Source organism: Schistocerca americana, chromosome 2 (genome assembly GCF_021461395.2).
Source record: "Schistocerca americana isolate TAMUIC-IGC-003095 chromosome 2, iqSchAmer2.1, whole genome shotgun sequence".
NCBI lineage: Eukaryota > Metazoa > Arthropoda > Insecta > Orthoptera > Acrididae > Schistocerca > Schistocerca americana.
Genome location: NC_060120.1, coordinates 160413318 through 160439737, shown reverse-complemented (window position 1 = coordinate 160439737; position 26420 = coordinate 160413318). Strand labels below are relative to the sequence as shown.

General features: G+C 43.7%; 1 protein-coding gene across 1 annotated transcript in view; it reads right to left on the bottom strand.

Annotated features, from left to right (window-relative positions):
* LOC124593848 overlaps positions 1–26420 on the bottom strand; it is a 542124-nt gene that overhangs the window by 26691 nt on the left and 489013 nt on the right. The window contains exons 9-10 of the mRNA XM_047132196.1: positions 3510–3637; positions 3209–3389 (exon numbers count right to left, since the gene is read on the bottom strand). Of these exons, the coding sequence (XP_046988152.1) occupies positions 3209–3389; positions 3510–3637 (309 nt within the window). The remainder of the gene's footprint in view (positions 1–3208; positions 3390–3509; positions 3638–26420) is intronic.

Here is a 26420-nt window from a genome sequence, read left to right as displayed (position 1 = left end):
AAAGTTATGCATATTACTGTTTACATTATTTGATGAAAGCAGTTGTGAATCAGTCCAGCTTGTGCAGTATAGACTGAGACAAAATAAATTAATCTTTTTAAGATAATTTTTTCTCATGTCATCGTTTCCTCCCTTAACGTTCTGATGAGGCGACCATTTTCAATAAAAATAAATATCATCAGAGGATTCTAGCTCATTGAACCGAAGTCTCACTTTGACGGTGCCTCTAATGTAATGCAGGTGCCATTACTAGAGACATCTTCTGTTCTTTTAATTCGGAAAGTTAGCTGGGTCCTTTTTAATTACATGAATTGAATTAAACGTTGTCTTGTGGATAGTGAAACTTCACCTGCATTAGTGTTTAGGAGCGTGAACAATTATCGATTTCACATTTTTTCGATTGTGTTGCATTCTATCTTACACACACTGAGATGACGAAAGTCATAAGATACCTCCTAAGGTTGAATGGAGTCTCCGTTTGCCTGGAGTAGTTCGTAACTCGACGTGGCAAGAACTCAACAAGTCGTTAGAAGTCCCCACCAGAGCTACTGAGTCATGCTGCCCATAATCGTGAAGGATTTTGTGCATGAACTGGCCTCTCGATTAAGTCCCATAAATGTTCGATGGGATTCACGTCGGGCGAACTGGGTGACAGAATGAGTCCGTGGAATTGTCCAGAATGTTCTTCAAACAAGTCGCGAACAACCTGTGACTTGGCACATTGTCATCGATAAGAGTTCCATCGTTCTTTGGGAACATGTTGTCAATGAATGGTTTTAAATGGTCTCCAACCAGTCGAACCTAAGCATTTCCAGTCAGTGCCCCAGTCCATTCCTTTAAACACAGTTCACAACTTTATGGAGCCACCACCAGCTCGCACAGTGTCTTTGTTGACAATCTGTCTACATCGCTTCGTGGGGTCGGCGCTAGTGTCGGCGCTACACTCGAACCCTAAAATCAGCTCTTAGCAACTGAAAGCCCGCATCTCGTGGTCGTGCGGTAGCGTTCTCGCTTCCCACGCCCGGGTTCCCGGGTTCGATTCCCGGCGGGGTCAGGGATTTTCTCTGCCTCGTGATGGCTGGGTGTTGTGTGCTGTCCTTAGGTTAGTTAGGTTTAAGTAGTTCTAAGTTCTAGGGGACTGATGACCATAGATGTTAAGTCCCATAGTGCTCAGAGCCATTACCAACTGAAATCGGGACTCATCTGACGAAGCCAGGATTTGGTTGGGTTGATTTGGTGGAAGAGACCAAACAGCGAGGTCATCGGTCTCACTGTATTAAGGAAGGATGGAAAAGGAAGTCGACCGTGCCCTTTCAAAAGGAACCATCCGGCATTTGCCTGAAGCGATTTAGGGAAATCACGGAAAACCTAAATCAGGATGGCCGGACGCGGGATTGAACCGTCGTCCTCCCGAATGCGAGTCCAGTGTAAGCCAAGATTTTCCAGTAGGGTACAACCGATATGGTCATGAGCCCAGGCGATGTCGTGCAGTTAGCAAAGGCACTTAAGTGGGGCGTCAGCTGTCATGGCCCATTAACGCCAGATTTCGTCTAATTACCCTAACCGATACGTTTGTCGTACGTCCCACATTGATTTCTGTGCTTATTTTACGTAGTCTTGCTTGTCTCCGAGCACTGACTGTTGTACGCAAACGCCGCTGCTCCCGGTCGTTAAGGGAAGGCTACCGGCTACTGCGTTGTCGGTAGTGAGAGGTAATGCCTGAAATGTGGTATTCTCCGGACACTCATGACTCTTTCGATATCGGTATATTGAATTCCCTTAAGATTTACGGAATTAAATGTCCCTTGCATCTAGCTCTAACTACTGTTACGCCCTCAGACTATGTTAATTCCCGTCGTGCGACCATAATTACGTCGGAAATCCTTTCACGTGACTACTCCGCCATTGCACTAACCTTTCATACCTTGGGTATGCGATTCAACCGCCGTCTGTATATGTGCGTATCGCTATCCCACGATTTTGTGACGTCACTTGTAATGGTTCTTTATTTACGTGACCATTACGGCACTCCAACCCCAGTTCTCGATACCAGTAACATCGTACTACTTTTCTGCGAAGTAAGAGACATTTTTTTGTGACAATATTCACATTTGGTTTTAGTAATGTATAGGTACTCCGATGTATCGATATGTTACAGTGATATGGTTCTTGTGTGTATTCATTTCTATGAGACTGTCATTATCTTTGACTTACTTGTAACCATTTTGGCGTGAATGCGCACAGAGCATTCTTTGTTTCACTTTGCAGAAGTTAAGTTGTTATTTCGCTTTGTAAAAGAACAGCCAAGTCTTGTGTTTGGTTAAAGTGGAAATTAAATATATGAAGATTGATACAAAACTGTATGCTTGATGATGTGACAATTAAGAGGAAGTATATGTATATTTACAAGAAGTTTAATAAAAATGTGGATCGTGAATACCAAGTAAAAAATTATTTCTACCTACCACTGTTCTGATCTGGGATTGTTTGATCATTAAGAATATCCTGAAAAACGCATTTGTTGGGTCTTCAAATACTGCCAAAATACAGATCTGGACCTTCTAGCAGTCAAAGTGGAATCATCCTGGAATCAGCAAGATGAGCCATAACAACTTCGACGAAATCTACATGGGAATCCATTCAAGTTAAGTGCCAGAATTAATGAATTTTTTGCAGTGACTTCATTATTTCCATTCTGACGATATCATCCACAGTCAATAACTTTGTTATTGCCCGATAAAGCAAACATATGCTGCGTGAGCAACATTATTAATCTGATTTCTAACCTACTTTGCAAGTGGTGGTATTGTTAGACACTGCAGAGTCGCTTGTTTGGCCATTTGTGTGCTGAGTTTGCGAGTGTGCCAGACAACTTGCGCAAACGACTTCTGAACCCAGGTCGGCTCACACACGGTACAACAAGTACGATAAGAGACGTGAACATTACAACACGTCCGTGCGATTAAAGGCACTGCAGTCTGGAACCGCAAGACCGCTACGGTCGCAGGTTCGATTCCTGCCTCGGGCATGGATGTTTGTAATGTCCTTAGGTTAGTTAGGTTTAACTAGTTCTAAGTTCTAGGGGACTAATGACCTCAGCAGTTGAGTCCCATAGTGCTCAGAGCCATTACAACACGTCGCCGGAACCAGAGTATCCAGATATTGAGTCGGCCATTACTGGTTTCAGGTGCGATACGCTGGAGCCTACCTGCGGCGTGCGGCTTGTCGGTGGCGCTGACGTTGGCGCCCCTGTGGTCCGGCCGGTCGTTGATGGAACGCTCGCCGTACGGCACGCCGCCCCCAGGCGGCTGCGGCGTCGCCCATCTGTTGCCGGAGGAGGCGCCGAAGGGCTTTTCGAAGTTGTAGTGCGGGTCGAAGGGCCGCGTGCGCTGCGGCGGCACGGGCAGTGGAGGCGGCGGGGGCGGCAGCGGGCGGTGGCGCAGCGGCGGGTAGGCGGGCGGCGGGCTCCACGCCGGGGACACCTGCACGTCGGGGTGCGGCGCGCGCGCCGGCCCGTGCGGCGACATCGTGTTGGGGAAGCTCTCGCGCGACGACTTGTTCAGCCTCTCGGGCAGCACGCGGTTCCAGAAGTCCGTGTAACGCCGCCGGTACTGCTTGCCCACCGACAGCCGATCGTCTGCAAACCGAGCAGTTAGTTCTGTAGCACAGATACTGTTAAAAGAGATTGGCTTTTGGGGATATAAAATGTAGACTGCCAATGGCACGGAAAGCGTTCTGAAGAAGAGATATTTGTTAATATCGAATATAGATTTAAGTGTCAGGAAGTCGTTTATCTACATCTACATCCACACTACGCAAGCCACCTGACGGTGTGTGGCGGAGGGTACCTTGAGTACCTCTATCGGTTCTGCCTTCTATTCCAGTCTCGTATTGTTCGTGGAAAGAAGGATTGTCGGTATGCTTCTGTGTGGGCTCTAATCTCTCTGGTTTTATCCTCATGGTCTCTTCGCGAGATGTACGTAGGAGGGAGCAATATACTGCTTGACTCCTTCGTGAAGGTATGTTCTCGAAACTTCAACAAAAGCCCGTACCGAGCTACTGGGCGTCTCTCCTGCAGAGTCTTTCAATGGAGTTTATCTATCATCTCCGTAACGCTTTCGCGATTACTAAATGATCGTGTAACGAAGCGCGCTGCTCTCCGTGGGATCTTCTCTATCTCTTCTATTAACCCTATCTGGTACGGATCCCACACTGCTGAGTAGTATTCAAGCAGTGGGCGAACAAGCGTACTGTAACCTACTTCCTTTGTTTTCGGATTGCATTTCTTTAGGATTCTTCCAGTGAATCTCAGTCTGGCATCTGCATTACCCACGATCAACTTTATATGATCATTCCATTTTATATCACTTCTAATGCTTACTCCCAGATAATTTATGGAATTAACTGCTGCCAGTTACTGACCTGCTATTTTGTAGCTAAATGATAAGGGCTCTATCTTTCTATGTATTCGCAGCACATTACACTTGTCTACATTGAGATTCAATTGCCATTCCCTGCACCATGCGTCAATTCTCTGCAGATCCTCCTGCATTTCAGTACAATTTTCCATTGTTTCAACCTCTCGATATACCACAGCTTCATCTACAAAAAGCCTCAGTGAACTTCCGATGTCATCCACAAGGTCATTTATGTATATTGTGAATAGCAACGGTCCTACGACACTCCCCTGCGGCACACCTGAAATCACTCTTACTTCGGAAGACTTCTCTCCATTAAGAATGAGATGCTGCGTTCTGTTATGGACTGTAGCCATGTATGGAAGTGAAACATGGACGATAAATAGTTTGGACAGGAAGAGAATAGAACCTTTCGAAATGTGGTGCTACAGAAGAATGCTGAAGATTAGATGGGTAGATTACATAACTAATGAAGAGGTATTGAATAGGATTGGAAATAAGAGAAGTTTGTGGCACAACTTGACTAGTAGAAGGGATCTGTTGGTAGGACATGTTCTGAGGCATCAAGGTATCACCAATTAAGTGTTGGAGGGAAGCGGGGAGGGTAAAAATCGTAGAGGCAGACCAAGAAATGAATACACTAAGCAGATTCAGAAGGATGTAGGTTGCAGTAGGTACTGGGAGGTGTAGAAGATTGTACAGGATAGAGTAGCGTGGAGAGCTGCATCGCCGGCCGGAGTGGCCGTGCGGTTCTAAGCGCTGCAGTCTGGAACCGAGCGACCGCTACGGTGGCAGGTTCGAATCCTGCCTCGGGCATGGATGTGTGTGATGACCTTAGGTTAGTTAGGCTTAATTAGTTCAAGTTCTAGGCGACTGATGACCTCAGAAGTTAAGTCGCATAGTACTCACAGCCATTTGAACCAATTTGAGAGCTGCATCAAACCAGTCTCACGACTGAACACCACAACAACAACAACAACAATAACAATTTTTTTTTATCATTCGACTTGCCTCAAGTACCTTATACTGCAGATATATACTGCCGGAAAAAACAGTACATTTAGAACTTTCCAATTCACTCAAGATTTGTCATTGCAACACCAGATGTGGAAAACATGAAATGATCACATATACAGATCAACAGCACTGCCAGAGTGTGCGAGCGGTTCTAGGCGCTTCAGTCTGGAACTGCGATACCACTACTGTCGCAGGTTCGAATCCTGCCTCGGGCATGGATGTGTGTGATGTCCTTAGCTTAGTTAGGTTTAAGTAGTTCTTACGGGACTGATGACCTCAGCACTTAAGTCCCATACTGCTCAGAGCCATTTAAACCATTTGATCAGCACAAGCGGTTCTGAGGTGCCGGGTATCGACTCATGTTAAAACACCCATTTTAGTACAGCCTTCACAAGCGACAGGGCAGCGGATGACTCTTGCATCCAGTCGATCGTACAGACGGCTAATGCCGTCATGCGTTTAAATGGTTCAAATGGCTCTGAGCACTAAGGGACTTAACTTCTAGGGTCATCAGTCCCCTAGAACGTAGAACTACTTAAACCTAACTAACCTAAGAACATCGCACACATCCATGCCCGAGGTAGGATTCGAACCTGTGACTGTAGCGGTCACGCGGTTCCAGACTGTACCGCCTAGAGCCGCTCGGCCATTCCGGCCAGGGCTGTCATGGGATACATTTTACTACGCCTGTTCGACCTATTCACGTAGTCCTGTAGAAGTGGTTGGGCGATTAGAGCCTCACGAGTCATTTCTCGTCCCATCGTACCTCACACGCGCTCCGTTTGAGACAAGTCCGGAAACTGTGCTGGCCATAAATGTTGCTGCACGCCTTGCAGAGCACTTGGAGTGTCAAAGGATACGCTTGGACGAGCACCATTCTGTTGGAACAACACACAACCTTCCTGTTGCAAGAACGGCAAAAGAACGGGCCTAGCAACATTCTGCACGTACCGAGCGCTGGTTAGCGTCCACGCTAGGAAAACCAAATCTAAACGACAGTTTTAGCTTATCGCACTCCACAAAATAAGGCCTGGGTTGGGAACAGAGTCGAATGCACTGTATGAGATAGCGTTCACCACATCTACGTCGTAGGCGCAAACGACAATCACTTGAGTGCAACCACTCATCACTGATGACTACGGCGCGTCGTCCAATCTTCCAGGTGATCCTCTGACGGCAACAGTGGAGCTGTGCACGTCGATGCTGCGGCGTGAGTGGAAGATGGGCTAGAGGTGAGGGTGTCTGCTGTTGCACTACTAATAACTGGTTCGCAAACAGTTCAGTTGACGCGTTTGGGGTTCTCAGGCCCTCTTATCTGTGCTGTAGTAGCTGTACAATCCGCCACTGCTGCCCTTACAATATGACGGTCTTGTAGGACGCCTGTGCTTTGTGGGTGTCCAGAACGTCATCTGTGGGTGAGAATATTCGCCTGACCACTGACACCAACATTGTTGCACAACTGAGGCAGCTCATCGATCATGTGTGGCAGTTCTTCGAAAGGCCGATCCCGCCACTCGGAAGACCATAGTCTGAGCCCTTTGAAACAGGCTCAGTTGGCTGTAGACAGAGCGAGTGGGTCCCTGTGGCACGATTGCCTGTTTGCTTCACACGTTTGCATCACACTAAGCGTCCTGGCTGTGAGCATTCCCTATTAAATGGGAGACACAGAGGGCGCTCTGGTAGTTATACCATTACGCTACCTGTTGGCGTACGCTGCTGAAACCAGTATCAGTATATCGACAACCCCCCTGGTGGTATATGCCATCATCGGATCAATATCGACGTCTTCTTTCCAGGTGAACTAATCTTTTTTTCCGGCAGTCTATATCAGCTCACAATGTCTACGACTTTTGTATTTACTGAAAGAATGGAAAATAAATTTGAGTATCTGTTAGATGAAAATCAGTTTGGCTTTAGCGAAGATAAAGACACCAAAGAGGAAGTTCTCACTTTGCGCTTGACAATGGACACAAGTCTTAAGAAAAAGGAAATCACTTTGACTAGGATTAGTCAGATGGTTCAAATGGCTCTGAACACTATGGGACTTAACATCTGAGGTCATCAGTCCCCTTGAACTTAGAACTACTTAAACTTAACTAACCTAAGGACATCACACACATCCATGCCCGAGGCAGGATTCGAACCTGCGACCGTAGCGGTCGCGCGGTTCCAGACTGAAGCGCCTAGAACCGCTCGGCCATAGGATTAGTCGACACAGAATAAATCTTCAGCACTATAAAACGGGGAATATGTTTGAAATTCTCACAAAAATGAGTATAAGCTAAAGGGAAAGAATGTACAGTATGTAAAGGATCAAGATTGAACGATGGCAATGAAAGCCCAAGAACAGTGGTCGGATTTCACTCAGACGGACAAAAACTCAGTCTTTCGCTACTACTATACATCGAAAAAGCAATGTCGGAAATAAAAATAAGGTTCAGGAGTTTGGTTACAATGCAGCGTGGAAGGATATGTTATAAGATAAGCTGTCGAAGTAGTGGGCTATTTTTCTCTGAAACTTTACAGTAACGCATTTCAGAGGATGATACGTAAATTTCCTTGATCAAGTAGGCATTTAGTTTCACTGCTCTGTAACTGCAGATCTGGGTTAGCACTGCCAGTGGCTGTTTTTCGTTTCATTGTTTGTTCTTCTATCCAATGCAGTTGGTGGAGTTTTCAAAGACCTGGAAGCTTACCCGAAATAAGGGTCCTTTAAGAGGAATTGGCCAGTATAAAACTGTTGTAATCTGGGCAGGTACATGACCGCAGATTGCGGGGATGCCCTGCTCTTTCCCCAGCTCGCTGTCCATGAGGCTTATGGAATGAGCATTCATGTTTCGAAGGAAACATGGAATTCTACGGAAGCCTTTTAGCCAGATGTAAGATCTCTAGGCGCGTATGGCTTCACTCAGGCCGTGGAACGTCGCCACGCTGCTTCGGAGTAACGTTCAGTTTAAACTTTTAGGGTACAGCCTTCTGATTGGGTCACGCAGAAATTTTAGGGAGAACCCGCTCTTTCGTGCTGTGTCTACATGCAGAATTTCTCATTAGTTAATCTCAAAATCATGCCATGCAGAGGGAGTTTTTTCCTGACCCGACTGCCCGCCTCTGAGCGACAGGCTGAACTGTAATGACAGACAAGAGATGGGAGATTGTACACTGCTGCTATGTATTTTTCATACTTTGGAATTCAGAATTTTCGCGCTCATTGCTGGCAGTTTCCAGTACTAGTATCAAGTCAGCCGAGTTTGGGAATGCTCTAGGAGAACACACTTTTTTCCGCCTGTTGTGCAGTAAACATTATGTTTTCAGCTTTTGTAGAGTAAAGGCTTTAGTTTGTCACTAATGAGACGTGCATTGCTGCAGTTGGGAGGATGCCTGTACTCAAGGACTATTTATTTATTCATTCCACTCCATTTCAGCCTATTGTCTTTAACTTAAATACATATTGTATTGATTCTCACACAAGTTAGTAACAGAGATTAATACTTAATTCTGTCCTATAAAATCTACCTCCGATCACCGCAATTATTTCCATTAATAATAATAGCAATAATAACGATAATAATAAAAATAATTGAAATACTATTTAATTCTAAGGTTAAAAGCTACACCTGGGACCAAATCTGTTTACTGCTATTATGGTAACTTTTTGTCTGTCGCACTTCACAATGCACTCCATCATTGCCCAGATCGTAGGCATGCCTAGCCGGTTCCCTTAGTGCTTGGAGGTAGTTGTGGTCGTATCTGCCTCTTCCACTGTTCTTTGGCTCCCTGGTTGCAGGGAAGACTTCCCCTGTTCCGAGGGGGCGTCGTTGCTGCCGATGACGAGCACAGCCACACGCCGGTCCACGGCGCTCCGGTACTGGTTCTTTGGATGACGAGACTCGGCCCATGGTTGTGTTTCTCTCTGGTGGTGTTACAATGGCTGCGCTTACGGTGTTGGGAGTTCATGTACCGGAACTGTTGACCCCAGCTGCCTTAGCTGCGTTGCTTCTCGATCTTCTGTCGCAACCTCTGGTAGTGCGGTAGACGGGGATTGGTTGATAAGGTAAGGGGCTACTCATGGCTTTCTTGAAATAGCGTCTGCGATGTTTTACCACGAAGTATCCCTTGACATCGAGTCTTCCACTGCGATTCACTTGTTGCCGATCAGAAGCAGCTACACCGGCATACAGCGGACATCCCCAGATAATACCTTCTGGCATATCATCTCCACCACACGCATACTCAGAGTTCTGTCTTGCACCAGTGCGATGCCATATGCGGGAGAAATCCCATGACCAGTTAAGATATGCATCAGGTCTCTTGAGAAATTAAGTTGCTTCATTTCCAGACCCTCTTTTGTATTTGCCAAAAAACCATAGGTGCACCTCGCTGTTAAGGCTTCATCTCATCGTTTCTCACTTAGGTAGAGGATCTGCTTGCTTGTGGATCGTATTCTCATTAAATTTGCCAGCTCATGGTATTGCTTTTTCTTCAGCGAATACACCGCCGCTTTTTTCCGTATCTGGAGATGGAGTGGTCACATTCCAGGTTTTACTTGCAACGCCTCAACTGTCACAGTGCCAGAAGTTCCCGTCAACCATACAAGTATTTCACCCAGCACACGGTTAACTATAGGAACTGGCCTTACGAGCAGAAGTCTTTGGGCCCAAGCACTCGCACAGTATTCCACGATCACAGTTAAGATAACGTCGTGACACGTTCTTCTTGTCTGCATTGGAAACTTACAATCGTAACTGGCGAGACTAATATTTTGTTCACCTTCTTCCTGGCTCTCCTGCTCAACTCTTCAATATGTGCACCATAATTTTATCGTTCGTCCAAGAAGACGCCCAAATATCTGGTGACGGTCTTTCTCTTTATGAAGCTGTCGCTTAGTTTCATGATCGGATTTCTTGGGAGATTCCCTTTTAACGGTGTGTATGTGCTCTTTTTCAGGCTTTACTAACAGTTGGAATCACCGAGTTAACTGTTACAGGACTATGTAATACCATTCTTCCAGGTTTCTTCTGGAGTTTCCCTTCAAAAGGATCATCAGGTCTTCGGCATATGCCACTACTCATACGACATCTTCATTATCGCCCAGCTTTCCTAATACTGGGTAGAGTACTAGGTGCCCAAAACAGGGCCGCTAATGTTCCCCTTTTGGTAGCCTTCTGAAATTTCTTCTGGGCACGACAGTGTTGCTTCTTTGTTTTCACAGTAATTCTTAAAACAGTTGTATAATGATCGTCGGCAATCCAAGTCCCTCAGGTGGTCAAAAAGTGCCCTTACCGCTTCTGAATCCATACTGTTGCGAATTTATTCCAGAATAAGTATTTTTAGTACATCGTATAGCAGCTTCTCCAGAATCTTCCCTATGGTACCGAAAAGGCAGATAGGTCTGTATGACTTTGTAGCTAGGGGATCCTTGTCCTCACCTTTTTTCAAGATTGTCACTAATCACATAAGCAATAAGTACAAAGAGAGGGTGCCAGTCATATTCTCCAGCTGCTACTGCTGCCGACTGTCATATACAAGCTCTGCTTCCTTTGGTACGATGAGGCATCGCCACACCCGCCGACATCGTTCAGGCGCGAAATTAATCCGCTCCCTTCAGGAGCCAAGTACCCGACGTTAACGTCATGTATCCAACTTTTTAGTGTCAGTGCACATTTCGGCTGGTTATGGTGTTATCAGATAGCTTTCCATCTACTTTATACACACAATTACAAAGTCACTGGCCATGTCCACGAGTTATTAACGTAACTGTGTCCATCCTCCCTAACCATCTGTGCCAAGGTTATACTTCTAATTGTACTCAGCTCTCTGATTGTTAATGGTTCTTTTTAAGATTTCAATTGGTAACTCTCATGTCCAAAATCAATAAATCCATTTGTTATAGTCTCAATTTGCTTTCACTTACAGCTAGAAGATCCCCTCACCACTATGTGAGTGGTGCTGCACCCATTTGTTTCATGCTTAATTGTGCCATCTCTATTAATTCTAATTTAAGGCAACGTTTCCTATTGTGCAATAGTACCCTTGTTTTCCATTAATTTTCTTGATTATTTGGCGTGGTTCCTCATTCCGTTATGCACCATAATCTCGTATTGTACATCTTAGGGGTGTGTTCCTACCACAACCGATAGCCCAAAATCACATTCCTAGTCTCAGTGCAACTAAAGGAACAGTTGTATGGAATGAACGTTCTAACAAGTATAGAATATGGATCGGGGGTAAACTGAAGGAAGACGAATGTACTGAGATAAACAGGAAAAGAGATTATAGATTTACTTAATATCAGAATTGGAGATCACGAGGTACACAAAGTTAAGGAATTCTTCTACCTTGGTAGCAAAATAATACGTGATGGTCTCAACGAGGAGTACAAAAACTGAACTAATTCAGTCAAAGAGGAAACTGCTGACGAAAATAATACTAGACTCTGAGGATGATATTTTTGAGGAAGTACATTTCGAATACAACATTGTATGAGATTGGATCACGGGCTGTGGGGAACCCAAATGAAGAGAACCGGAACTTTGGGGATGTGGTGCTGTAGAAAGATACTGAAAATCAGGTGGGCTGATAAGGCCTGAGGAGATAAGGAGAGGAGCATATGGAGAACTCTGACAAAAAAAGTAACAAGATGATGGGACATGCGTTAAGACATAAGGAATAACTTGAGCGGTACTAGGGGGAGCTGTAAGGGCTTTTAATTCCAGAGGATGTCAGAAAATATGTCCAATAAATAACTGAGGATGACGGATGCTCTGAAAGGCAGAGGACGGCAGATGAGAGGACGTTGTAGGAAAAGAAAAGAAATTACTTCTTCTTTCTATATTGTAGACTTAGACTCTTTTAGCTTTTATTTTGTACTTATGTTTTTATGGCTTTCCTGCATGTTTATGGTTCACGGCTTTTCAATCTCTTCAGGTCTGGGCCAGTGATACTGGTTCGGGTATAGAAATGCAGCGTGTACGAAAATCTCTGTAGACTGCACCGTCAGCCATATTGTAGTTAGGCAAAACACTTAGATCGATCTATACTTGGATGAAGAATACACATCCATTTCATATTATGAACCTTATGTCATAGACTATAACAATAACCGCAGTAGCGCATTATCAGATCATCGCGAAATGCCAATTCTTCATTAGCAGACGTCAAGGTAACAGAACAATTGCTTCCTCGACGTAAGCTACGAGTTTTACAATATATTTGTGGTTTCTTTTTACAAAATGGCAAGAGGAAATTAAGCGCTTGAAATATTTTGTGGGCTTTGTATCTTTACTGTGTACATCCTGTAGGAAATTGACATGCATTTGCGACACTGCTCCAGAAATTCATCATCTGTCACGTTGTACACATTATTTCAAAATGGAGCGTGTATACCACAGATAAGTGCACATAATTTTCGTGAAAAGTAAATTTTAAGTGCCCTGTCCAAGGAAGTGTTATGTGTCATTTCCTCTATGTCTCTGTGTCATAGTGTCGTAACTTAAGCGCCAGTAAGCAATCCATCACTTCAGAAAACAAGTAGTCCTATATAAAAATGTACGTCGTTTGAGAGATTCCCTTGAACATCAGTTACACTTACTAAGTACTTGCTTTATTCATATATAACGTTTATCAGTAGTGACATATGTGAACAAAAGATGTCAACTTCATTCAAGACGCTTCCACATTCTTCTCAACTCTTGATTTTACGAATTACACATATTTAAAAGTTTAGCTAATACAATACCTAATTTTAGTTTCTGCTGCATCTCTTGTCGCTCTTTCGCACGGCAACGGAATTTATGACTAAACCGTAAGTCAAATAATGCAGTTTCATTTGAATGCAGCATTTATTTTCTGATCAGCCTGTCAATATTCGTATCAGACGATATTTTTACAATAATACAGCGAAAGTACCACCGGTTTTTGCTCTATCCCCGAATGAGTTTATGTTGTCTTTCTCCAGTAGTTCTTAAAATACGATATTAAAAGTTAGAGCAGAGTCGGTAATTATTAACGTGTTTATTCCAGTGACACTTGGGGGCTAACACGCAAGCCGGTTGGAATTTTACGTCCAATTTAGGCAGAGATCACTATTTTCAACGCAAAGAGTTTCCATTGGCTGACAAAGTACGAAAATATAGGTCTCACGTGACAAAACCTCCCCAATCAGATTGCCGAAAGCTCGGTTGAATAGATTGTGACGTCTGAGCCGCTGAGGAGGAAAAATGGTCCTTTTAGCTATTAGATGGGAGTACCATAGAGTACTGTGTCTAGAGGCCGGCCGGGGTGACCCGAGCGGTTCTAGGTGCTACAGTGTGGAACCGTGGCACCGCTACGGTCGCAGGTTCGAATCCTGCCTCGGGGATGGATGTGTGTGATGTCCTTAGGTTAGTTAGATTTAAGTAGTTCTAAGTTCTAGGGGACTGATGACCTCAGATGTTAAGTCCCATAGTGCTCAGACCCATTTGAACCATTTTTTTCTTGTGTCTAGAGGCATGTAGACAGAGGACGTCTCTTGCAAGTATACGGAAGACATTTACTGTTTCAGCAAATAGTAAACAAGAGAATAAAATACGCCAACGAGTCATTTACTTTATTTCAAGGCTTTCTTGATGTTCCTATTTATGATAACTAAGTATTAGTTACGCGCGGCAGATACATGAAAACTGAAACTGACGTTATGTCTTCCTAGGTAAGTTCTCTTTCCCGTTCTGATGTTTGCAGGTCTATTATTTACCAATTCAAATAGTGGTAGCCTTGTCTTTATGATGTGTTTGATGCCGACATTTTTTTCCGAAAATACGCACTGTTTCGTGCGCCAGTTGAAAGAGTGTTCCAAGAGGAGTTCAGTGACGTAACAATTGTGGAACCTGATTAAACAGTGACAACATAAACGCGCCGCAAACCACAGTCCAGACGTCAGGAAGCAAAATACCGTAACGTCTGCATTAAAATACAAACGAACACTTAACTCGGGAAATACCGTTCGAGTGTTTATTATTATGTGTGTCATATAACCTTGTGCGCTGATACACGCTATAAAGCGATTCCGTCTGGGCTATATTAAACAATGAATTTCAGCTGAATTAGATCGCAACAAGTCTTCAGAATTCGTCGTTGCTGCTTTTTAGACTTTTTATTTTAATGTTACTCATAAAGACTATAGTTGTGAAGTTTTTGATGCCCTATTGTGTATGTCGACTGACAGATCCAACGATTCTCAAATGTTCTGTTCAGAACGTCTGTAACAATTTGTGTGGAAGGACAGGAGATCCGCCATATTTGTTTGAATTTGGTTCCGTTGCCTCTGGGTTCGAGGGAGCTTTTAAAGAGATAGCTAATTACTCTCGCATATCAACTAAAGCAAAGAAGCTGTCTCAGGGATAAGCTTCTTTCAGATGATGTACCGTGGAAAGCGGCTTGTACTCAGAGACACGGGCTTGCATCGAGATGAAACACGTTATATTTCCATTTTCGTTTTTGACTTATCAACCTTCTGACTACTTTCATGCCGCCCACCACGAATTTCTCTCCTGTGCAAACCTTTTCATCTCAGATTAGCACGTAAAACCTTTCCTTTTAAATGTCTGTGTTCCTCTACGTCTTTTCTCCTCTGTACTTGCCTCTTGTACCACGGAAGATATTCCGTGATGCCTTATCAGATGTCCTGTCATCCTATCCTTTCTCCTGTCAATGTTTCCCATGTATGTCCGTCCGCCAAATTTTCAACATTCTTCTGTGGTATCACGTCTCAAATGCTTCGATTTTCTTCTATTCTGGTTTTCCTCAGTCCATTTTTCACTACCGTACAATGATGCGCTCCAAACGCACATTGTCACAAACTTCTTCGTCTAATTAACGGCTACGTTTGATACTAGCAGATTTCTCTTGGCCAGAAATGCCCTTTTTGCCAATGGTAGGCTGATTTTTATGTCCTCCTTGCCCCGTCCATCAAAGGGTTGTTTTCCGTCTAGATAGCAAAATTCCCCCAATTCCGATGTTAAGTTTCCCTCTGGTCCCATTCCTGCCACTTCTCATTATATTTGTTTGTCTTCAATTTACTGTCAATCCATTCTGTACCCATCAGACAGTTCATTCCATTCAGCAGATCTTGTAATTCTTCTTCGCTACCAATGAGGATAGCAATGTCATCAGATAATCGTATCACTGACATCCTTTCACCCTGAAATTTAATCCCACTTTTGAACTTTTCTTATATTTCGCTGATTGCTTCTTCGATGTATAGCTTGAACAACGGGGGCTAAAGACTACACGTCTGCGTTGTAACCGCGCGGTCTGAGGCGTCTTGTCACGGCCCGCGCTGCTCCCTCCGTCGGAGGTTCGAATCGTCCCTGTGTGTTGTCCTCAGCGTAAGTTAGTTTAAGTTCGGTTAGGTAGTGCGTAAACTTAGGGACCGATGACCTCATACCTTACCACAAATTTCCAAAAAATTTTTTTTTCCGTCTTACACCCAATTTCAGTCAGAGAACTTCGTTCTTGGTCTTCCAGTCTTATTGTTCCCTCTACAGATCGTATATTATCCGTCTTTGTCTATAGATTATCCTTATTTTTCTCAGAATTTCGAATATCTTGCACCATTTTACATTGTCGAACGCTTTTTTACGGGTCAACATATCCTATGAACGCGTAATGATTTTTCTTCAGTCTTGTTGCCACTATCAACCGCAACGTCAGCATTACCACCCTGGTGACTTTACCTTTCCTAAAGTCAAAGTGATCGTCACTTAACTGAGCCTTGATTTGCTTCCCTATATTATTCTAATCAGCAACAAAAGCTGTTAAGCTTACTGTGCAATATTTGTCGCACTTGCTGATTCTTGCTATCTTCGGAATTATGTGGATAATGTTTTTCCTAAAGTCAGAAGGTATTTCGCCAGTCTCGTACATTCTATTCACCAACGTGAATAGTCCTTTTGTGGCCCCTACCCCCCCCCCCCCCCCGCCCCCCCTCAACGAGTTCAGAAATTCCGAAGAAATGTTATCTATCCTTTCTGCCTTATTTGTTCTTAAGCCGTTCAAAGCTATTTCATATTCTGACTCTAATACTAGATCCACTATCTCTTCACCTGGTTCTTCTTGTACCACGTCATCAGATATCTCCTCCCCCCTCATAGAGGCCCTCAGTCTACTCTTTATACCTATCTGCCCTCTCCTCTGCATTTAACAGTGGATATCACGTAGCACTCTTGATAAATGTAACAACTATTGCTTTTAGTTTGACCGATGGTTGTTTAGACTTTTATATATGCTGAGTCAGTCCTTCCGACAATCATATCTTTATCGATTTCTTCACGTTTTTCATTCACCCATTTCGGCATACCTTCCTTGCGCTTCTTATTGTTTCATTCCCCAGTGATTTTCATTTATGTATTCCTGAATTTTCCTGAATATTTTCTACTTCCTTCTTTCACCGAACGTATCAACTATTCCTTCCGTTTCCCATGGAATCTACGCAATTACCTTTCTTGTACCTATGTTTTTCTTTCCAACTTCTGTGACTGGACTTTTCAGACATGTCCATAACTCTTTACCTGAACTGCTACTGCGCTATTCATTGTGTCAGTATCTATAGTATCAACGAACTTCAAGTGTGTCCCTTCATCCATTAGTACTTCGTGTCGCACTTATTTGCACACTGAATTTTCTCGCTAGTCTCTTAAACTTCAGCTTGCTCTTCATCACTACTAAATTGTGATATGAGTCTGTATCTGTTCCTAGGTACGGCTTACAGTGCAATATCTGATTTACAAGTCTCTACCCGATGCTAAAGTAATCAAACTGGAATTCTTCCCATATTCCTCGGCTTTTACCGAGTTTATGTAATCCTCTTGCGTTTCTTGAGCAGCGTATTCACTGCTAGTAGTTGAAATTTACTACAGAATCCAGTCTTTCTCCTCTCTCATTCCTACTACTAAGTCCTATTCTCCCATAACCTCTTACTCCTTCCTCTACAACCGCATTCGCGTCTCTACTACATTTTCACTTCTCTTTACATACTGAATTACCCGTATAGTACAGTAATTTGCATTATCTATCTCTTCAACTTCTGTTTGCAACATCGACCTGAACTATTGTCGGTGTAGGTCTGCTGTCGATTCTGATGAGAACAACTCTATTACTGAACCGTACACATTAATTCACTCTGTAACTTACCTTGTTATTCATAACGTATACTACTCCTATTAGACTATTATCTACCGCTTTTGATATTACCCTATACTCCTCTGACCAGAAATCCTTGCCTTCTTTTGATTTCACTTCACTACCTTCAATCTATCTAGATAACTCCTCCTGAACAGGCCATGAAGGCCGAACGGTACTGACCGGCCGCCGTGTCATCCTCAGATCATAGGCGTCACTGGATGCGGATGTGGAGGGGCATGTGGTCAGCACACCGCTCTCCCGGCCGTATGTCAGTTTCCGAGACCGGAGCCGCTACTTCTCAATCAAGTAGCTTCTCAGTTTGCCTCACGAGGGCTGAGTGCACCCCGGTTGCCAACAGCGATCGGCTCGGCAGACCGGATGGTCACCTGTCCAAGTGCTAGCCCAGCTCGACAGCGCTAAACTTCGGTGATCTGACGGGAACCGGTGTTGCCACTACGGCAAGGCCGTTGGCAATATATCTAGATAGAGTCTTAGCATTTCCGTTAACAGTTTTTCTAGCTTCTGTACCACGTTCAAACTTCCGACATTCCATAACCGACTCGTAGAAGGTTACCCTTTCGTTGGTTATTCGGTATTATTCTCAAGGTCACCTTGCCCTTGGTGGTCCCCTTCCGGGGATCCGAATGGGGAAAAAGTCCGGAATATTTTGCCGATGGGGAGATCATCCTGACACAGGTCCTTTTGATTCATATTATGTGTCTTTAATTCAGTGGTTTCAATTTCCTTTGGCAACCTCATGTCGTTGATCATTACTGATTCTTCCTTCATATCATTGCTGTTTTCCACGCCAAGGGCAGGTGGGGGCCTGAACCTCTGTCCACACTTCCGCCCTCTTTCAAGTGGCCATTGGTGCCAAAAGTTTTCTTCTGCCGTTGCTGATGAGTTTTACTTAGAAGTTAAACACTGATGAGATTCGAACCGGGGACCCAGAAAGTTACGATTGCTAATCAAAGACGTTACCCCAAAACACAGGCCACCTCTAGATAACAGGTGCCTATTAACTTAGAAGGCAATGATCCATATGCATATCTCCCATTAATGAACTCGAGACCACGATAGACAGTGCACTGTCACCTTATAAGGAATCAGAGAAGAAGAGAATCGAAGACGGGGAGATGTAGTGCTGTAGAAGGATGTTAAAAATTAGGTGAAGGTAGTGAAGAGGTTCTCGGGAGAATCGGCGAAGAAAGGAACATCTGGGAAACACTGACAAGAAGAAGGGACAGGATGGTAGAACGTCTTTTAAGACGTAGGGGAATAACTTTCACATTTCGAGAGGGAGTTGTAGCGGGTAAAATCTGTAGATGAAGACAGAGGTTGGAATATATGAAATAAAAATTGAAAGGAGCAAGGAAGATAAGGGTTCAACGTCCACAAATAGTTGAGGCTTTTGGTGCAAGTTCTACTCTGAAATAAAGAGTGTGGCACTGGACAGAAATTTCTAGCAGCCCACCTCGAAATAATCAGAAGGCTGACGGCAAAAAATTTAAAAAAATTTTAAATTAAAAAACCCAATTATGGTGGTTCCTCGATTCTAATTCGATGGGTAAGGAAGAACGGAGGTTTCTGATTGTAAAGTATCTCTTCTGTTCCAGTGGACGGTGGTGTGACGCGCCCATTACGTCAGCTGCGATGTACGCAGGGAAAGCATAGTTATCCTGGCGCGAAGCAAGCGACATTGCTTAATAAATATTTGCTAATATGAGTCGCTTTTTCCATCACGAATATTAGGAGAAGCCTACAGATCGTAAGTACTTTCTTAAAGCAAATTTACAATCACATAGATCGACCATCTCAACAAATATGTTTAGCTAACGAAAGTGTATGAACGGCTGCGAAATATTACGAGAGTAAGTGCGAGTTACAGGTTGCGTGCCACAGCCGTCAGTCGCCGACAGGATGCCTTTCGATCTACTTCTGTCGTAAGACCATGCTCTCAGGAAATCACTAGTTTGCAGTTAACCTGTAATAATTGTCTCGCTGTTATCAGTTTAATGTATTTAGTAAATAAATAAATCATACTGACATCGCTTTTGAACATTATTCGAAATAATGTAGCTCCCCGCTTCATCAGTTAGAATCACAGGAAGTAGAGTCGCACTTTACAGAGAACCCGACGGCGCTGACACTGCTTCTGCGAGGAACATGAACTTCGAGAGCTTCTCGGAAAAACAGGTAGAAAGAATCCTACACGAAGACTTACTAAGATAGTCCAAGGACGGATTGTTTTAATATCCGCAAAACTGTAATGGGAAAGCACCGCCAGTCATACTGTACGCCTCTTATGCCATCCCCTATGGTCTCACTGACTAAACTGAGCCATTTCTGGAGGTTTAGTACAATTACTATGCTGAGGAAACACGGAGGGGAGACGACGTTTTGTGGCCATCGGTTGTGTGCGTCTAAGGATCGCCCACGGATCTGCAAACGAAACAGATTAACGTACATAGATAAATTTTGTGAGGAAGAGCACTGTATAACTTTTTATATGGACGTGCCAAACTCGTGCGAAAGAATTAGCCATGTGATCGTGAATGGTTTTAACCATTTATCCAGCCCAATTCAACCAAAAAAAGTCTTATCACCTTAAATAGTTTGATACATCACTGCCAATGGCTGTGAACGATCTATCGACCGGGGACGGCGCGCTGCTTATTGCGACAAGGGGCATTACACGAACAGAACCGCTGAGTGTAAATAATAACTCTGCAGAGTCTAACCACTCTCACTGTCTGCTACTCGGCAGTAATGTCGTGTGGGTAACTTGACATGTAAGTGTTTCATCATGTCACGCCAGAGGTACACAATGTGAACAAAAGTACCCAGACACCCTCAAAAACATACATTTTCCATATTACATGCATTGTGCTGCCACCTACTGCCTGGTACTCCGTGTCAGTGACCTCAGTGGTCATTAGACATCGTGAGAGAGCAGAATGGGGCACTTCGCGGAACTCACGGACTTCGAACGTGGTTTGGTGATTGGGTGTCACTTGTGTCACACGTCTGTAAGCAAGATTTCCACACTCCTAAACATCCATAGGTCCACTGTTTCCGATGTGATAGTGAAGTGGAAACGTGAAGGGACACGTACGGCACAAAAGCGTACAGGCCGACCTCGTCTGTTGACTGAAAGAGACGGCCGACAGTTGAAGAGGGTCGTAATTTGTAATAAGCAGACATGTATCCAGACCCTCACACAGGAATTCCAAAGTGCGTCAGGACGCACTGCAAGTACTACAGTTAGGCGGGAGGTGAGAAAACTTGGATTTCATGGTCGAGCGGCTGCTCATAAGCCACACATCACGCTGGTAAATGCCAAACGACGCCTCGCTTGGTGTAAGGAGCATCTACATTGACGATTGAACAGTGGAAAAACGTTGAGTGACGAATCCCGGTACACAATGTGGCGACCCGACGGCAGGTTGTGGGTATGGCGAATGCCCGGTGAACGTCGTCTGCCAGCGTGTGTAGTGCCAACAGTAAAATTCGGAGGCGGTCGTGTTATAGTGTGGCCGTGTTTTTCATAGAGGGGGCTTGTAGCCCATGTTGTTTCGTGTGGGGCTATCACAGCATAGGCCTACATTGATGTTTTAAGCACCTTCTTGCATCCCATTGTTGAAAAGCAGTTCGGGAATGGCGATTGCATCGTTCAACGCGATCGAGCACCTGTTCATAATGCACAGCAAGCCGGAGTAGTTTCACTACAATAACATGCATTTAATGGACTGGCCTGAACAGAGTCCTGACCTAAATCCTATTGAAAACCTTTGGGATGTTTCCAGAATGAGATTGCGCTGATATGAAACTTGCTGTGGGATTAAAACCGTTGGCCGGACCGAGACTCGGTGACTTTTCGACTGCTTTCACCGTAAGTAGAAATAAATCTATCATTAAGTAACTGTTTTTCTACCTAAGAAGCAAATCAAAATGTAAATAACTTAATTACAGACCACTGATGATGCTTTATCTCTGGTGAAAAATGATGCATTTTTGCGGTTGCAACATCAGACCAAAAATACCCTCAAGAATTATAAAGTAACTACGGACACTATGGCCACACTAATAAAGAATTTAAACTTTCAAAGCTTCTTCAGGGATAACTTCTGAGTGTTTTGGTATAAGGAATGCTCCGTTTATGGATGCTCGTAATTAGATAACTAGGTAATTATGATTTATTTACGTTGTTACGCTAGTTACTTTTGTTTCTCGGAAAATACTTCCACAACAATAAAAAAACCCTGTAATATTAAACTGCCAAAAAAACAAGACACAAAACACAAGATTTGGTTCCTCATAGGCGACTATGTACAAATGACACGGTTTGCGTCACCTCTGGGACAAATGAAGTTTATGTCGTTCTGCCGCTCTTTCACTGCATTCAGTGAACGCATGTTCGAAATAGATACCAGCCAACTCTTCATCCGTAAACCTGTTCACAGCACTACTTTGTATCAGACCTAATGCGCAACTAACAGTGCCGGAAACAAAACCGTAGACAGAACCAAGCAGCAATAAATGCAAAGCTGAGGGAAACGGTTTGTAGAGGACATTACTATTGTCAACGGCAGGTAACTTGATTAAAAGGCAACATGACAGGCAGCGCATACCGTCATCTGCACTGCCGTGTGCTGTTTGTAGTGCAGTACCGGTACAAAGCTAACTGGTGCAAGGCGTGAAACGAAATGCAATAACTCTACAGAGAGCCGCTGGAGACAATGTGTGCCTTATATCAAAATACAAGGAACGTAATCCTGAACAACCTCTGAAACTATGTCAGTGGAGTTCAATCTGTATATTACAGTTGCGGAGAATGTTATGTGGAGAATTTGTCGACATTTTACTACAAATGAATCTAAACCATAGAGACTAGCAGAGAAATTTCAGAACATAGACATGATTGTAGAGTTTAAAACTTCCATCTATGAGACCTTAACTTTTCCCGGCGAACTGAATGTTCAAATAACTTTTGCGTTTGGTGCCGGGTGACGTAATCGACCACCCCGACATTTCGACAGGAGCACATCCTGCCATTCTCAAGGCACAACTGCCACTGAGAATGGCAGGGTGTGCTCCTGTCGAAATATCGGCGGTGGTCGACGACGTTACCCGGTAGCAAACCCGTAAATTATTTGAACACTTCCATCTATGTTCATCCTAGCCTCGAAGTCCAAACATCACCACCATGAGAAAGGATGTATCAGTGAGTGCGGAGAAATCGATCAATAGATGTTGTGCAGTACTTGAGCAGTCCCTGAAATTTTAAACTCTTAGTCCGCAGCTCGTGGTCGTGCGGTAGCGTTCTCGGTTCCCGCGCCCGGGTTCCCGGGTTCGATTTCCGGCGGGGTCAGGGATTTTTTCTGTCTCGTGATGACTGGGTGTTGTGTGATGTCCTTAGGTTAGTTAGGTTTAAGTAGTTCTTAGTTCTAAGGGACTGATGACCATAGATGTTAAGTCCCATAGTGCTCAGAGCCATTTGAATTTTTTTTAAGCTCTTAAGGAAGACAGACAACAGTAGGTGGGAAGAGCGGTTTCTGGCGCAATAATTTGTGACACTTTCCTAAAGACAGGCACCTGGTATCCCTGCATCCCCTCCTCTTTTCCCTCTTCTACCTCACTCGTCACGCTATGAGGCTGTTATTCCGTATATATGACCCTGTGGTGTTACAGCGCTGGTTGTAGCGCAGACTTTGGTGTTTACTTAGGATTAATTTATTACACAGTCAGCTATTCTTAATGCTATAATTTATGACGCAAGATGGTTGCCAGATGTTTTATATAGTCTTATCTTAATTGTTATAGCTGTGACTCTATATGGCTGCTGGATATTTTTGCAAGACAGCCTCATCTTAATCAGTATAACTTACCACACAGTATGATGCCACAATCAAAAATGGCTCCGCAAAATACTTTCATCACTATGAAATTCTATTGGACATAACGTAGTGTAAAAATGGCAGGAAATACAAAAAATGCGAGCTCGTTCTCTTATTTAAAAATTAAAGGCTTATTATAACTTTTTGCATTGTTATAAATAAAATGTAGCCACAGTAAGGAGTTGGAGTAGGCATTTGATAATATTACCAGGACTACCTTTCATATCCAGATAGAAGTTTAATGTTAAAGCGGCTACCACTGCAAGGATGTTGTAGGATAGAATGGGACAAGAATGGTTATTTATCGAAACAAATTCCGCTTGGGGCCACTACTGTTCTGCTGGCCACGCACCGACAGATGCCTAACAATGTGGTCGAGTGCTACCAGTACAAGCTAAATCAGACGACACTTCCAATGAAATAATTATGAAAAATCCGCCTCGACTGCACAAACTACCTTGTGTTTACCTACGTTTCAGCGTGGGTAACCACACCTTCTTCAGAACAAATATAAAACAGCTTGCCTAAATAGGCATAGTCAAAGGCTAATATCACCACCTACAGCGGCAAGACCCCATAAAAACGTTTTACAAATACACGGTACACGTGTACCAAGTCAATAATATTACTTATCTCAACCATGTGTGTGCTGCCTCGCCCCAGCCAACGGACGATGGTCACAGGCTCTCCACGCTATCGAAATCACTGCGCATTCACGCGGCCAGGAAACGTTCTTCTTATGCATGGGAGCGGATTTCAAAGTTAACATGGATCGGGACCTGACTGATTGCCGAAAGTCGTCGCACAAATAATAAATTGAGCAAATGATAAAAGTGATAATGCGGGAATTAAGACGTATTTAATAGCAACGCACGACAAACTTTGTGCACGGATGGTACATCAGCCACAAGCTAATATGGAGGCCCTAGAATTAGGTAAAAATTACAACTAAACTAAAAAGATAGCTATGCTAAGGACGTTATTGTTAACGGAATAAAATCGCTCTAATAATATCTGCAGCAGAAACAACCTTAGTCGGTACATCACCATAATACTAAGCGACCGACCAGGCCGTAATCAGAAGACGTTAAAGATTTATAACTTACCTTGGCTCCATGATCTTATAATTACATAGAAGCCAACGTAGATACATAAAATACCTCCTAAAACCGCGCAGCAACAAGAAAATACAAATGGTGTTCTTCTTGGCTAACCAAACTCTCAACTCAGTAGGAGGGAAAACGTACCAAAAAGGGGGGGGGGGGAGAGGGGGCGTCGTTACCATCCGTGAACAATCAACATCGTGCGCGTGCATCAACCAACTTCGACGTCATATAACTTAATGTGAAGAATTAAGTAAGGACCGAAACCTTCAAACAAAATTTCTGTTTTTTAATTGGAGCTGATCGTTAAGGACATCGTCTTTGGCATACTGCAGGTGTTTAAAAATCAGCGTTTCCTCTAAGATGTCCAATTTTGAACCCTTAACTTCGGCATGAAGCAACTCGATATTAGACGGAGGACTCGGCACATGAGCCATTTGTATAAGGTGTTCTGCATAAGTGAAACCCCTTGTGCCATCACCGCTTCTAGTGGGGATGTGCTCTTTATATCTAGTCATGAGAGCTCGGCCTGTCTGACCTATGTAAAATTTCGGACAGTCACCGCACGAAATTTTATACACTCCAGACTGATACAGTTTATCATCTGTGATCTGCAACGAGTGGATTAAATTCTTGTGCAGATTATTGTTGGTGGAAAAGGCTACTCTAAAGTTATAGGCTCTAAGCAAACGCCCTAATTTGTAACTAACATTACCTACAAAAGGGATAGATACAGCACTTCCAATGTGCTGTGCCGCTCGGCCTCTGGCCAGCAAAAGCAGGCACTGGCAGCTGCCGTATTTGACTAAGTCAGAGGTTCATTCTGGAATGACCTTAATATCGCTGCCCACAGCACTGCACAAGGCTGAGGGAGCTGTTGGCAGTGCATCTAGATAAACACATTAAGCGCTCACCCTGTACCGCATCAGGAACAGATAAGAAATGTCTTCGAGCTGTCACTCAGCCAGCCTTACGAAATGTCCAGCCCAACTACTGTTCTGAAAGTCAACCTGTTTTGTTATAGTCGGTGCGCACATAAAGAGGATGGGTGCTATGTCTTCACTTTGCTTAAACACAGTAGGGCGGGCAGTAGCTGCTGCTAAGTATTTGATATTACGACGAGCATTCACATAGCATAGATCGCGCCTCATTTATTTTTATATACAGACACTGAGACATTTCTTTAGCAGTAGTGATTTTATACTCTTTTATGTACATTTTAGGGTGGGTGTAGCTTATAATTTCCGCCATTTGACCTGTGTGCATGTGCGAACCGATAGAAATAATATTCGAGGAACTGACTTTATCCAACTGAAACTCCTAACCAAATAGCACTTTTCTGTTTGTGCTTGTGTCTGCCAATGTGTGTGTGTGTGTGTGTGTGTGTGTGTGTGTTGTAGGTAACACCAGACCCTACTCCAGGACTACTGCTAGTGGATCCGTCCACAGATACTATCTCAAATCAACACACACACACACACACACACACACACACACACACACACACACACACACACATACGATCACATGATATAGAGCAATTGTGTTAGGACTTTACAACTGGATACAGTCAGTTCCTTGAATATAAGTATCCTTTGGTTACACAGATCTTGGATATAAGAAGCTTTGATAGCTGTAGTATGAATATTCTGTGTTACAAACATAAGAGATAGTGAAAAATGAGTGGTACCTTTGTTAGGCTTCCATGGAATAACATTTTGTGGTAATTAGTAAGCGCATACCTCTAACTAACACTGTAATGAAACTTCCTGGCAGATTAAAACTGTGTGCCCGACCGAGACTCGAACTCGGGACCTTTGCCTTTCGCG